The sequence below is a fragment of the Molothrus aeneus genome, chromosome 5, assembly GCF_037042795.1.
Source record: "Molothrus aeneus isolate 106 chromosome 5, BPBGC_Maene_1.0, whole genome shotgun sequence".
In the NCBI taxonomy this organism is placed as follows: domain Eukaryota; kingdom Metazoa; phylum Chordata; class Aves; order Passeriformes; family Icteridae; genus Molothrus; species Molothrus aeneus.
The window spans coordinates 19,684,564-19,699,026 of NC_089650.1; the positions used below are offsets into that span (position 1 = coordinate 19,684,564).

General features: G+C 38.5%; 1 protein-coding gene across 3 annotated transcripts; it reads right to left on the minus strand.

Moving 5' to 3' along the window:
• Window positions 1–1,426: 1,426 nt before the first annotated feature.
• Window positions 1,427–13,843, minus strand: DMC1 (DNA meiotic recombinase 1). Of its 3 annotated transcripts, none has more exons than XM_066550128.1 (14): window positions 13,759–13,843; window positions 13,572–13,669; window positions 11,848–11,935; window positions 11,183–11,227; window positions 8,435–8,517; window positions 7,773–7,825; window positions 6,852–6,893; window positions 5,595–5,667; window positions 4,863–4,954; window positions 4,284–4,357; window positions 4,079–4,193; window positions 3,200–3,260; window positions 2,552–2,668; window positions 1,427–2,108 (listed from the first exon to the last, which is right to left on the minus strand). In XM_066550128.1, exons 3-14 carry the CDS (start codon window positions 11,905–11,907, stop codon window positions 2,039–2,041), a joined length of 885 nt encoding a protein of 294 aa, XP_066406225.1. In that variant the 5' UTR covers window positions 11,908–11,935; window positions 13,572–13,669; window positions 13,759–13,843; the 3' UTR covers window positions 1,427–2,038. The 3 variants fall into 3 exon arrangements, with proteins under 3 accessions (XP_066406225.1, XP_066406226.1, XP_066406224.1); XM_066550129.1 differs by lacking the exon at window positions 13,759–13,843 and adding an exon at window positions 8,820–8,966 and having other exon boundaries at window positions 13,572–13,602; XM_066550127.1 differs by having other exon boundaries at window positions 4,079–4,357.
• Between the last annotated feature and the right edge of the window lie 620 nt (window positions 13,844–14,463).

A 14,463-nucleotide genomic window follows, 5' to 3' on the forward strand; every position in this document is an offset into this window, starting at 1 on the left:
GCAGAATCATCCACGAAGCGATTACGTGGCACAGACCATAAATCCTTTTGTGCCGTGTATGTGCTATCGCCAGGTCAATGTGTCCTGGCACAAGGAGCAGTGTCCCGTGGATGGTGGGGTTCGACCAGCCAAACACAGCCCTGGCCCACACCGTGTTATCGCTATCAGCAGTAATTTCTGGGCTGTCAGGTTATCAAACGCTGGTTTTACTGGCAGAAAGGAAAGCGAGTCGCCTTTACTTTCAGACCCTTGGATAAAAATAACAGCCTAGAACAACATGCAAATTACCATTTTAGCTTCACATGCCATATATATATACACACACGTATATATATATATGTATGTATGTATCACATGTGTGAGAAAACAAAAAGCAATCCGAGTGCTTAAAATAAAATGGAAGAATGTTTCTGTAAGAAAACTGGGTCTTTCAAGTGGGTGGCAGGGAGTCAAGTGACACTTCACACTCTCGCTGGCACTGGGTACTTGGCCACTGGATATACAAATGCCTAGTGTGGGAAAGCCTGGCACGTGCAAAGGACTGGACATTGCATTAAATGACAACGGCTGATCCATTCCTGGCTCTCTCAGGTGAACCGGCTTCCCAGCCTTCAGCTCTCTAGTCTTTTCTCCACTGTGAAAAATAGTGCTTTACTTCAGGAAAAATATCAACTATCTGTTAAGAAACCACTTAAAAAGGCAAGCCCTCTAGGTATGTCACAAGGAAAAGCCTGGCTAAAATGTCAAGCTTCTCTTCCATGAATTTCTGGTCATTGCTGCCTTTTTATTTGATGTTATCTTACATGCATTTGGTAACCTAAACAAAAAAATTATTTTTCCAGTGAGGATGAGTACTTCGACCAGATACCAAAATTAGACTCATTGTAATTACCAGAGGACCAAGTAAGACTTCCCCATTATATCCATGTGTGTGTGTATGTATTGTTTAATTTATTTAAAACAAGCAATTCCATGAGCATTGGATGTATTGTAAAAGGAACTGTTATTTTGGCCCCAATGCCTGTTTCTCTCTTTATTCCCAGCTTCTTCTTTTGCCCCCTGTGACCTACACCTCCTGCTAGTTCAGAGCTGTGCCTGTGCTGGCTGCTCCCTCAGCAAGCTGAATCCTAAGTGCCTTTTCCTTGGTATAAGTGCTGGTGCCAGCCCCTCCTATCTAGCCACAGGATTTGTTTTATTCTTTTTTATAGTAACAATATTTAATATTACTTAAAGTAATATTTAATAGTCTTACTTATACTAGAAGAATGACAAGTCAATTATATCAAGTTTGTTTCTTTAGAGAACTAGAAAAAAGGTTTTAAGGTATTGGATTGCACCCAGATTATTTTTCTCATGAAAGATCAATGAGATTTTTGAGAGGGGAGTTTTATTCAAAGCACCCAAACATAGTCAGACTTATGTTCTAATTCACAGTCTTTATTTTTAACTTTAATAAGAACAGGTTTTCTGTCCAAAAAGTAGAAAATGCTAAATAAAAACATGAACATTATCTAGTCAAGATAAAAATGTTTAAAAACGTATTCTTAAAACTATTTGTTCCTCTACAGTACATGAAAATCCATCAAGTTCTTGAGCTGTTGTTCCTCCCACTGCCTTTTCCATCTATATATGTCAATTTTATAACTGAGTTTATTCCAGTTCTGTTACATTTCACACTGTTAAATTCTACCACTTAGACACTCTCTTTGAAATAAATTAAGAAAGAGTATATTCACTCCCATGTGAAAGGACAGGTTTGATTTTTACAAAAGATAGGAAAAAGATTCTAAGAACAATTCACAATCTAATGGCTTAAATCTTTGTGTGCTAAAAGTTCCATTGAAAAACAAAAATCCTAAATGACCAAAATTTTAGTTCAGTAAAACTGAACTGTACAAAGTCCATCCTATTTTCTCCCAAAATATCTTAAATATCTCCCAAAAGCTACAAATGCAGCCAGGTAGTTGTCAACCTTTCACAAATCTTCATCCCAACTGCCCAGCTGGTTTTTAGCTGTACATTTACATCATTTTTTTACCTATTCTTTGGCATCCCCAATCCCTCCAGCAGTTATTGCAAATGTGGCTTCATTTTCAGGCATCTCAGGGCTGGGAGAAAAAGAAACAAGAAACTTGTGAGTTTCTCCATGTAAAATGCAGTTGTGAAACAGTCTCCAAAATGTTGTGGGTGTGAGCAACCTGGAATTCCTCAGTGCCTTTATACCTCTGTGCACACTGTAGAACATGATTGATATGATCAGGATCAGAAAATGTGAAATTACTGTGTCAGGAAAACTTAGGAATTTAACATGTCCAAAATTTTCCTGCCAAAGGACCACCAGTCCTACCAAAGTATTTGATGGTCTTCATTAAGAGCTGAGCATCTAGTAGGATTTATGATGAAAGATGATGTTATTTAATGTATGCAATGTGCAAGACAACTTTAGTTAGTTGTTTAATCTGTTAATTAGTTTGTCCTTTCAGATTTTCTCCCAGTGTACCATCCAGAAAGTTTCAATACCTTGAAATTTGTCACCTTCCCTCCTGTTTACCTGTCGTAGATCTTTGCAATACGTAGCTCCCCTCTCCCTTTCCTCAAACTGATCCTGGTAGTTGAAGCATGAGCAAGGATGTGGCCCCCGATGGGCTTTTTTGGGTCTGCCTGAAAGCTGAATTAGCAAGAAAATTGTGGTGATTCACTGGGTAAATTCCAGAGGTTAATACTGTGATTAACTGTCAGACTGAGCCCTATTCAACTCAGTAACGAATAATCAATAGGGAAATACATTAGAAACCTGACTTTTGCACACTTGTCTCAAATGTTCAATGCTGGCATCATTTTCCTGCCATTAAATTCAAGAGGCTCAAGAAATACACACCTTAAATATCACATATAAGCTGCTCCAGAGGAAAATGTGGTGCTTTTTCAATATTTTTTATAGCTCATTTTCTTTGTAAAAGTCACAGTGAAATCACACCATCACAGCAGGCAGCAGATAAACATAAAAAAGCTCATTCCAAAACCAGAGAAACTTCCAGAGGTCATTTATGTAGGAATTCCTAATATCACAGGGATCAATGACCAATCTGATCTTTCATTTCAGTGCCTCTTGCACCTTACTATCTCAGTTCTCATTTCTGTTAAATACATAATACAAAATACAGGAATTTTTTTAAAAGAGAGAGAAAAAGTATCTTACGTCATAGTTGCTCCTGGGTCAGCAGTCATCTGGTTGGTCACAAACACAGCCACATTATATTCTGCAAGAGAAGACATTGCAAAGAAGGTAGACTTCTTCCAATTAGAATTCTAAAATATTCTCTCATCCATGGTAAAAGCAAGGTTTCTGCTGAAGCACTTCAAATTTCAAATGAATGAAAAGAAAACATTCTTTATGACTGATGGCTGCAGTTAATCAGGACACAGCCTAGATTTGCTCTTGCGTGGCTTCAGCTGTAATACACCAAAAATTAGTCCTTTTCACAATTGCAGTGAACAAGTCTTTCTCAGTTCCCATCTATTCTCTGTTGGCTCCCTGCCCTAAGCTCCCTCTCCTTCCCTTCTCTGTTTGCTTTTTTTTTTTTTTTCACTTCAGGAAAAAAGCATTTATTCATTCCTCATCAACATTTCTGAGACATTCCAAAGAGAAAGAACTGTATTTATCCTGTCATCATCCCTCAAAGCATTTCAAAGTACTGAGAGAGTGGCAAGAGGCATGGCTTTTTAATTCTCTATGCCTTCATTCTCTTTTCTCTGTCTTTCTTTTGTTGAAATTTGGGGAAGACAATTACTGAGTATTTGTCCAGTTCTGCAACTTATTATCTCATTTAGGGCCTGACAGTATTTCTAGAAAAACTCTAAATGTTGGAAAGTCCATAAGTTTTCTCAATCTGTCATCTTGAAATAATATATTATCAGTTTGCTCTTTTTGGTAACTGACAGAGGTGTAAAGTGAGGAAAGATCCCTGGGCTAGAGCCTGATTGATAATACACCTGGACTACTAAGTGGTTGTGCTACCAACAGCTACTGATAGTGACTCCAGTCCATGTTTTCCAAATCTTGCCATGTTTCCCATACCTTCTGATATTTTTTGGAGCCTTGACAACATCTGAGCCAGTTTCTGTTGTCGTTCGGCCAACTCTCCGCGACCACTGAAATCCACACGGAAAAGTGCCATTATGGAGTCAATGATCTGCATTGTAATCATGCTGGGTAAGTAAATATAGTGAAAGAAAACAGGAACACTTATTCTGAGAACAGTAAGCATACAGAAGTCTTGTACCAATAACTTGAAGATACCAGCTTCCTCATGGAACTTGGCTGCTACATAGTCAAGCAATTCCATCTGATGCTCACCTAGTGGGAAGCAGTTACCAAGAGAAATTAGGATTAGGAAGAACTCTGAAAGAACAGAAGCCTGAATTTCAAAATTCCACTTTAAATGTCTGCACTGGTTATTTGTTCATTGCCAGCAGTTTTAAATCCAGTGCCCAGTAACAATCTACTGTGCAGGTTCCAGTTTTTTCTCACCCATCTCACAAAACTTCTTTGTGAAAATCTTCACTCTGCATGAAGACAACTTTTTGTTAAGAACTGAAAATTAATATATACATTTTAATTTAATTTGAATTAAATGACACACAGAAAATGTTTTAATCATTTATGTTTATATTGCATTCTTAAAGAAGTCTTATTTCAAAATTTCTTGAAGTTTTAAAGCGGTGTCTTGTGATAGTGTGTTGAGCTGTAAATAAACTGAGAAGTGTTAATAAACTGAGAACTATTAAAATGGAAAGAGAGAGAGAAAAAACCTGAGAGGAAAAAACCCTAGCTATGATGCCAATTGCAATAATGGTCTTACTGGTATATGCACGTGCATACAGCACGTTGTCAAGCACTGCCTCGTGGTCCACATTGAAGCGATCCGCAATGTCACGCAGGCGGTCTGGTCGGCTGGCATGAGTCAGGGGTTAAGGGTTTCTCCTAGTGCAAACCATGCTCTGAAAATAATAAACTCCATTCCAAAATAGGACTATGGGAGGAAAAAAAGAAGAATATTTATTTTAGTCCTAGAGAAGACTGACTTTTTGTCTTCAGGCTGTCCCACGTACCCTAAAGATAGTTTAGGGCTCACGATGCTAATTGTTTTGTGTTTAGGGTTTGAGGCGGGGGGGGGGTTGACATATGGATATCTGTGCTCCAGGATTTTAGCAAAACCTGTTTATACACAGTCTACTGCAAATGTGAAGTGTTAAAAATAGTGTTTAGTACTTAGATAAATTTATCTTGAAGAGAAAAGCTGCTATAACCTGTAGGAGGCCTACTAGATCGCAAAAACACAAAACCCCCAAAAACAAACAAACAAACAAAAAGCCCAGTTAAAATAAAATCCAGTTCCTAACTAATTTTTCCAGGTTGGATTACATCAAATGACAAAAGAAAAACTCACTTCCTTGTGGGCCACTACACACTGTGCTCTCCACGATTTCTGTGCCACTCATGTTTTACATGTATGAAGCTTCCTTATGACTAACTAAAATGCATTAACTTTCCAGTTCATCACGCCTGTAGCTTTTAACAGTCAAAAAGATACAAAGTGTTTTCAGTATCAATGAAGATAGTCTTTCCACCTGTGTAGCCATTTGGTCCTGGGAGCTGAGCTGTCACTACAGAGAAGCATATAAGATTAAAATGAAAAAGCAGGAAAAATATTTTCTTACTCCATCTATAATTATTTTTTAAATAAAATACAACTGTTTATCCATATCACAAAGAACTGTCAGTTTTAATCAATGTGAAAATCAGGAGTATCTTGTCTGCCATCTTGAGAATAAGCTCAACCCACTTTTCTCAAATGCAGATCAGATGAGATTTAATTAATGGTGTCAAAACTGTTTTACTCAGTACCATCACTAAATCTGTGTATTTTAGGGATATTATTAGTGAGTTCTTACACACAAAGTCTCCTCTTAATCCTCTGCCCAAATTAATTCTATTGACTTAGTAGGCACTTTTTCCAGCTATAGCTCCTATGATCAAAAATTCCTTGGATATGAGTTTTTCCTGACATGCAAATAGTTGCTGATTGTGGATTGGAGTGAGTAACTAAAATACTCAATCCAGTTGTAATCATTCACGCAAAAGGGTATGACTCTGCTGACCATTACACTGTACTAACCAGAAGAGGCCTTGTTTTTCCAGAACATGCCATATTTCACTTTAGAATATAGGGGGTTAATTTAATAGAGATTGCCTACCCAGTGTCTGGTAATTCCAGCAGCATTAACAGTTATATAAGTTATTGTTTACTTCTCTTTACACATTGAGAGATATCTCTGGGAAATCAGCGTCCTGCTGTTTTTGGCACTGCCCAAATATGGTGACTGCCAAAGTCTGTTTATCCAGTTGCTGACAGCCAGTAGTACCCTTTCAGTGCCCCTTCAGAATGTCATATTCAGCAAAACCTCTTGAAACCAGGACAGTCAAAGAATTGCTGAGAAAAGTATTTTGCCTCGGCCCTTTTCTGAGCAATGCCCCATCTACATGTGACACATATTTGTGCTCTGCTTTTCCAGATGGTGTGTTTCATTGGTTTATCTAAGACAGCCTATTAACTTCCCTCTCCTTATGGCAAAACCTTCATGGATGTGAATAATATTAAAAAGTAACAATTTGTATGAATTCTCTACTCAAACATGGTTTATGGAGGTAAGAGTCACCAAGGTCTGTTTAACTGTATTTGTAAAAATAAAAGATTCTGACTTTTCTCTGTGTGTTTAATTCTGATACAGTGGTAAAGAATGGATTCACTGAGAAGAAACATCATTCTATTTTAAGGTGTTATACCTACCACAAAGAGTGTGAGATAGCTGGGTTTTGCCTGTCCGGAACTCTGTTAAATAAAGAGAAGGGAAAAAAAGAGTCAGGGTTTATTTTTCCAAGTTTGACAGATTCAGGAATTACTGCAGTTAGAAACTCTTACTTACAAAATTCACCTCAATCCCTACCTTTTAAAATCATTTAACCTCAATTTCTAAATCATATTCTGTGCAGGAGAAATGTGTTACATGAAAAGCAAAATCTGAAATGCTTTAATTTGATCGTGCTTGACTGCTGAAGTCATTCTCTTGTGTGTGGAAGTTAAAACCATATGGCACCTGTGGAAAAGTGATAATGGGGGGGCGGGGTGGGAAAGAAATGGTTGATTCCATTAACCTAGCCCAGTTTCATTTCCAGTAAAATGATCAAGGAGAAGCTTAAAAGGTTGTTAATCTCATTCTACCAAAACACATTAGCCCCCAGTTTATATCTTCTAAAGGGAAGAGTACTTTGTTTTATGAACTCTTGTTGCTGAAGTGTCAAGCACCAACTAATTAGGTGTACTGTTACAGTAGCTTAATTGTAATTTCAAAATCTATATAAAGTGCAGTGTACCTTAAGTGTGCATAACTAAAATACCTTTTGTGGCAATTTTGTTACACTGCATCAGGGAGAACTCTGGCATGTTAATAATAGCCTTAGTAATGCTATGTTGTGCTGAACCAGCATGCCCAGTAATGATTACTCAGCTCAAACTTAGTCTGCAAGCAAATGAAGAGGAAAAATGGGAAAACATAAAGAGAAGTGGATTATTTCTTCTTGCACACATGCAGATACTCATCTTTATAACTACAATGTGGTAAACTTGATAGAAATAATCCAAGTTGAATTAAAATCTAAATTAAGTTGCAATTCTTTGTTTGGTAATACTCATTTAATGTGGTTCTCTCACCTCCAAAGGCCTCAGTGATTGCCATGCTTTCAATTCCACCACCCAGAAGCTTACTACAGAAAGGGAGAGATTATGATCAAAAAAATCACAAGAGGAAAATAAAACAGGGACATTTTTACTACTTTAAGGAAAGTAATTTCTGCCCCAAAGCCCCTCACTTGATGCATTAAGTGCAGGGTACTAAATGATCATTGATTCATAAAGAATTAACTCTGTCTTTACCTCCCTTTTTGTGTGCAAGGAAAGATCTATACAAACTATTACGGGAAAGAAAGAAAGAAAGAAGAGAAAATAATATTGAAAATAATATTTCAAAATAACATCCCATGAAAATATCTCAAGGGAGGACTTGAAGACTTGTAATTTTGACCTGAAACCTGCAGATTATTTTGATAGGCAAAAAAATTATACAGTCAAGATTTCTAGATGCCAAATATTTATTTACAGTGACTGTACAAAGTCCAGTTTCCTCTCAGAAAAGGAGTTGGTTTTGGTGCTTATTGATGTAGACTTCTTTAAGGCAGCACTAACTCCAAATGCAAGGGGAATTTATGCATCATAGCTGAGTATTTATTCCCTTATATTTCTGTATCTCATTAAAGACAATTAAGATGATTATTGGGAACATTTGGATGAAGGAAGGATATAAAAGATAAGCTTACTCAAATTCTTGGCTGCCAGTGGAAATATGAAATACCATCTTCCGTTTTTCACTGTACTCAAAGGCAGTGAGGAAGCCTGGTTCCTAGGGAAGACCAAAGAGAACATGAGAGGTTTATTTTAGCTTTGACCTGAAGTTAAAAGTGCAATATCCCACCCAAATATCTTCTTTTCCCCCTAGCCTCATGCCCATGGTTTGGGTATAAAAAACACCACAGCATTCGTCTGGTTGTTGTGGAGTATAAAGTATTATGCCTTAGAGTAACAGGCAGAATAATTTTCAAAATTATTTTGATGATGCAGTGGGAAATCTGCTAAGAGAAATCTTGGACAGCATTTTGGAGAGGCCAGCATAACTTCAAACTCTCAGGAAAGTGACTGGCTTACAACAAGCTTGTTTGCAGCTTCTTTAATCTTGTCCACTTTGGCCTCTGAGAGCCCCTTCACGTTGCACAGTGCCCTTCTTGTGGTCATCTGGATTCCTTTGATTGTGCAAATCCCAACTGCCTTCAGCTTTTTAATATCTGCTACATTCTGCAAAGAAATTTCCCTTCTGTGAGTACTCAGGACAGTTAACAACTAGAAGGTGAAATAAACCTTAGCGAAATATTTTAAGTTTATGTTCATATGCCTGTGTTTTCACCAGGAAAGAAACAGATTTACAGTCAACTCTTCATTGTGTAGTTTGTGACACCAACAAAACTAAATTTTGAGTAACATTGGTGTGAGGGATCATGGTGCAGAGAGCAGCTTCTGGTGGTTTTGAGAGAAAGAAAGATGCCTGGGTATTTACTTCTCCCCATTCAGTGTCAGTTTTTCTAGATCAATGCTGATAGTAAAGAAACAGTACAGAATTATTTCAGATAGTGTGGACCTTGGACACCCTATAACACTCAGTCTGTCCTTGGTGCCTCAGCACAGATAATCTGTAAACCAGATAATCTGGAGAGTTGGGAGCTGATTCACAAGGATCACTGGAAACTGAGTCTAACTGCTGTGCTGTTTCAGCATGTCCAGTTTAAAACACATGTGTCCTGCAGATCTGAGGGACACTTTGGGCTGGAGTGAGCTACTCCTTTTTCATAAATTGGGAACAGCACAACTTCAGACATCACCCTACTGATATATTTTACCTTCCCTCACCTCATTTTATGCCTCTGACATCACTGGAAATGTAAAAGCAAGAACAGATTACTCACAAGAAAACATACTATGTGAAAGGTGTGGGATAATACATCAATTTGCCATTTCTGGCCAAGATTTTTCTTTGAAAAAAACCTATGAACTGGACATATAATCTATTTATTTAGAGTGTGTGGGTACATTGAGCATAAGAAGGGAGGGGGGGTTGTGTGAGAAATTAGTCATGTTTATTTCAAAGCTTATTTCTCATCCTGTGATACGTGTGTGACACTCAGCAGAGGCTGAGGGGTAACAGCACCTTAAATCCTACCAAACACTTTGGATCACCAAATCACAGTCTCAGTTGTTCTAATTCTGATTCTCTTTCTGGGCACACTGGCATATCCAGTAAATATTTTTCTCTCTACTCCTTGAAAAAAAATTCTAAACCCACAAAAATTGTTCCTCCAGGTAAATGAATTTAACATATAGCAGTCATCCTGTTTGCACAAAGCTTTTAGCTGGCACAGCCGAGACCAAAAACTTCCTCTGAGGTGAGGGAATAACAACTTGCAAGAAAGAAAAAAATTGATGGAAAGGAGCAGAAAACCTTTACAACCCCAGAAGAACAGCCTAAGTCGTTATTCTTAGTTTTCAAACTTTCATACATTTGTATCCTTCTGTGAATGGCATGCCTTGTTTCATACTGATAGGGTAGTACAGCTCCCTTGCAGCTCAGGTCACACTCTTTGATCACCTTGCTACATTTTTTAAGCAATAATTTGTTTATATTTCCTAAGTTGACCCATAGTTTGAGCTCCCAACCATGTGATCCTTCTTCAGAACTATCTTTAAAACTGCCAGTGAACTGCCAATAAAAAAAAAATTGCCAACAATTGCACTGCTGACATGGTCAGCACAGTAACTGCAGTGCTGACTAATGATGAGTCACTGTGATACATCCTTCCCATCTTTATCTGTCTGTAGTCACTTTTATTAAATCTCACATTACTTCACACAAATCAAACTTTTTATTCTGCTTCTATAACTCTGATTATAACAGGATTCCAATCCATGAGCCAGTCTCCTAGATAAACATACAATAATTGCAATTAAAATAAACAGTCAATGTTTATGTGATGATGGTAGCAATGATAGAAATTCACATTTGATGAAGAAAACTAACCACTTATTTCTCTAGCTACTAATATTTTCCACACTCCTACTCTACCCCCTGTGCTAGCATGCTGAAAATAGTATAGTAACAATTGTCACAGTGTAATTTCACAGGCACCAACAATGCAGGAGTAATTACAAAGATTGGCAGGAACAGGAAATAATCTATCATACAGTTTTCAAATAAATTAGCAAGCAGTTGGTTTTTCAAGAGTGCTAGGTGCTAAATACTTTGAGTATCTTGACACTTTATTTAGAAATCTGATGTGAATGAGATTTTCTAAAAATCTGTCTTATCACCAAAGGCAAAATTTGTCTCCACTGACTGAGTTAGAACTTACTGCAAGGAGGAATTTCAGTTATTTGCATAAATGTGTATACAATTTTGGAAATAATCTTAGAGTAGCTTTTGAGGGACAATTCTGTGTCATCAAGGGATTGCTAATACTTACAATTCCATGCTTCTGCAGCAGGTCAATATCCTGAAAAAAGGACTCCTAAACAAAATAGCAGAAAAAAAATAGATGTTGCTTTTTCTTGTTATTACATCTATCTCAATACATGACTGTTTCAGATTTGTAAACATTTATTGATTTTTCACAAATAATATATAACTTGTTGGACAACTGAAATAAGCAAAGCCATAGTGAGCCAAAAAGGTCAACATGTTTCCTATCATTTTCTCCATAAAGTGTATCTTCACAGGCAATTAATCCTCTGCTGTGCTAATAAAACTTGTGTTAGCACCATCATAATTGCAGCTTTTCTACCATAATTTCTCACACTTTTCGTGCTGATGATCATTCTTCAGAAGCAGAAAATTAACTGATAGTCCCCTTGGATTTAATATAGAAGTGTAAAATATGATGAAATAATGATAATCCCATTAAAAACTGTGCACAGCTTTTGAAAGGTTAATGAAGATTACTTGAAGAGCCAGGCTGTACAGGGACATGGGGAATGAGATTTTCTTGGTAGTAGACTGGATCAAAATTTTAAATGCTTTGAACTCCCTGATGGTTTTTGGGGACCTCCTGTCCCTCCACGGGTTTCTTAAGACTATCAAAATACCTTTGAACATTTGCTGTGTATAGTCTTCAATCAATAACAAATTTACCTCATCATCCTGGTATCCTGGTTCTTCTTGGACTACTTGATCCTCCATGGCCTTCATCATGAAAGAGCACGCAATAAAGTATTGATCACTAATGGGAAATGCAAACAAAGAGAGTCATGAGGAGGCAATAAATGAGTAAATGTCTGTAAAAGGACTTTTAAGAAGTCCTTGAACTACAGAAATCATATATGGATTTAAATTTGGATTCTGCTTCCAACTCTTCATTATCTGACCTACCAGGCCAAAAGGAGAAAATCTATGGATTTACATTCAGACAAACCAGTTTGGCTAGAAAGGGCTTCATAGGTATTAGGAAAAGAGATCTCATTCCCTTGTGAGAATCTTGGGTCAGAGACAAGTTTTGGAGGTGGGAACATTTAAAATGAATTAACACTAGTGGAATTTATTCTGGTAAGAATGCTAAAGGCAGTCTGTGTTTTTATAACAAAAGTCAGCATAGTTGCAGACAGAATGGGCAATGGAAAGGCAATGCAACAGCTCAGCTCAGCCTCTCCATCTTTATGTGACAAAAAACCCACAAAACAGTGCTGAGAAGGCTACAACGTCTTAGTGATGTATCTTGAGAGCAGATTTTTAAAGCTGTATTTGTTTTGAAGTTCTTGCTGAGGTTCAAAATGACCAATAAATGCTGAACACGTGCAGGTAATGGCTGTAAGGAGTATGTTTGCATGGAGAGAACAAAAGAAGGGTAAATAAAAACCTGGAACTTTTATTGTGAAAACCTATATACAGAGAGCTCATTTCATGTTTTTTCATGGTTAACTTGCCATGTACTCCAGCACAGCTTCACTGCCCTCTCTATGTGACTTGCTATAAGCAAGGCCTAGAACTAGAATAGACACTTAGTGACGCCGTGGTTAAATGAGCAAAGTGTGACCTCCTTAAATTTTATGAATGCAAGAATAGTGAATACAAACTAGTTCCTTAGAAACATTATCTTATAACCAAACTACTCTATCATTTTTGTGGCTTCGTAAATGGGTTAAATTGCTTCTGTTTAAATTGTGAGCTTGCACTTGGTGTTCTAGCTCTGGATGATCAAAAGTCTTGTAAACCACCACATCAAAATATGTGCATATATTTATTTGCTCATTTGTTAACAAAATCCACAAACTATAAGATGGGCTATGTCTAACAGAGGTTGGGATAGTTTAGGCTAAATATCTGCAAAAGGCCTTTTTTTCAGCTTGTAAATGGATACTAATTTGCTTGCAAGAATCTCGTGTATATAGAGGCTGGGTAAGAAAGGAACAGGATATCAGAATTTCAGAATTATCTTATTCTGTTAGCATTTAATGGAAACATTCTTATAAAATCAGTTGTTTCTGATGGTATATTTAATTTCTATTTCAGAACTCTGACAATTATGGAGTGACAAATCACGCCCTTGCATAATTACAGCAAAACATTAATTTAAAAAAATACTTTGGGAGATTTGAAAAATCCTCTAGCTTCAAATACCGAAGGAAGAAAAACAAGTAGTGCAAGAGGCATTAAAACTATATTACAATCTCCTTCTTCATTAGAAACATCCTCACAAAATGCACATAAATCTGCCCCTCAGTCACCACTGAGCAGGTTATGGGATTGTTCTCCTACTCCCCATCCTTAGGCATTTGGCATCGCACAGCAGAAAAACGAGGCAGACCCAGACCTGCGCCTTCCTGCAGGCTATTAGGGAAAATGGAGAAATTATACCTCACCCTATTAAAAGCTTTAGGTACGAAAAAAATCCTCCTGCTTAGTGTTGTCCTGCTGCTGGTGTGTGTTGGCTCACCTGAAGGATTCCAGTCACCACTGCCTGCAGTGAAGCAGATAAAAGGGTGAAAGTCTGAGACAACAGATCAAATCTATGAAAAACCACCAACAATCTTGTGCCATCTCAAGTACCCAAGGGCAGGTGAGCAAGACCTGGATACCGCGGTGTCCTTCCAGGCTGCGGGTGTGACAGGGACTCCGTAATTCTCCCTGGCCTTGGGCTGGCAGAAAATGGCAGCAGAGCTCGGCTCCCCGGGCCGGGGCCGATCCGACCTGCCCCAAGGAACCTCACGGCGCGACCTTATATCTGTTGCCTCAGAGGAAAATAACTGATTAATCGTCAACAACACACAGATTTATTCGGCTTTTCTTTGCCAGCTGCCTCCTCATGAGATGTACATTTCTGTTCCCAAAGGGCGAGGAAACGCTGAATCTCCCTCCCCCCGCAAAGCACCGTAATTCCCCATCAAAATTAGAACAGTAATTAAATCCCCAGCTCATGTCCGGGCAGCTCCCGGGGAGAAGGAGGGTGCAGTACCCGGGGCGGAGGCTCCGAGCCCGCCACGGCCGCCCGCCTCGCTCCTCCTGAGGGCACGGCCCGGCCGCCTTCCCGCCGGAGGCGCGGGGGGGGCCCTGGGGCGCCATGAGGGGGGCGCGGGCCCTTCCCTCACCCGCCCCGCGCTGAAAGACGCCTCAGTGTCCGTCTTCAGTCGTGGTTTATCGCCTACTGTAATCGCTGTCTACCCGGAATATCTGTCTCATTGCCCTCACTCCACAGCTGGGAAAGGCAGCGTTAGTTAACACCGCCTTGGTTTGGAAGGCATTTAGTTCAACGCA

Coding starts and splice junctions, on each gene's coding strand:
- DMC1 (XM_066550129.1), bottom strand. CDS start 11,907: ATGATGAAGGCCATGGAGGATCAAGTAGTCCAAGAAGAACCAGGATAC. Junction 8,967..11,182: donor TGCTGCAGAAGCATGGAATT/GTAAGTATTAGC, acceptor ATTTCTTTGCAG/AATGTAGCAGATATTAAAAA. Junction 7,826..8,434: donor ACTGGCAGCCAAGAATTTGA/GTAAGCTTATCT, acceptor CCCTTTCTGTAG/TAAGCTTCTGGGTGGTGGAA.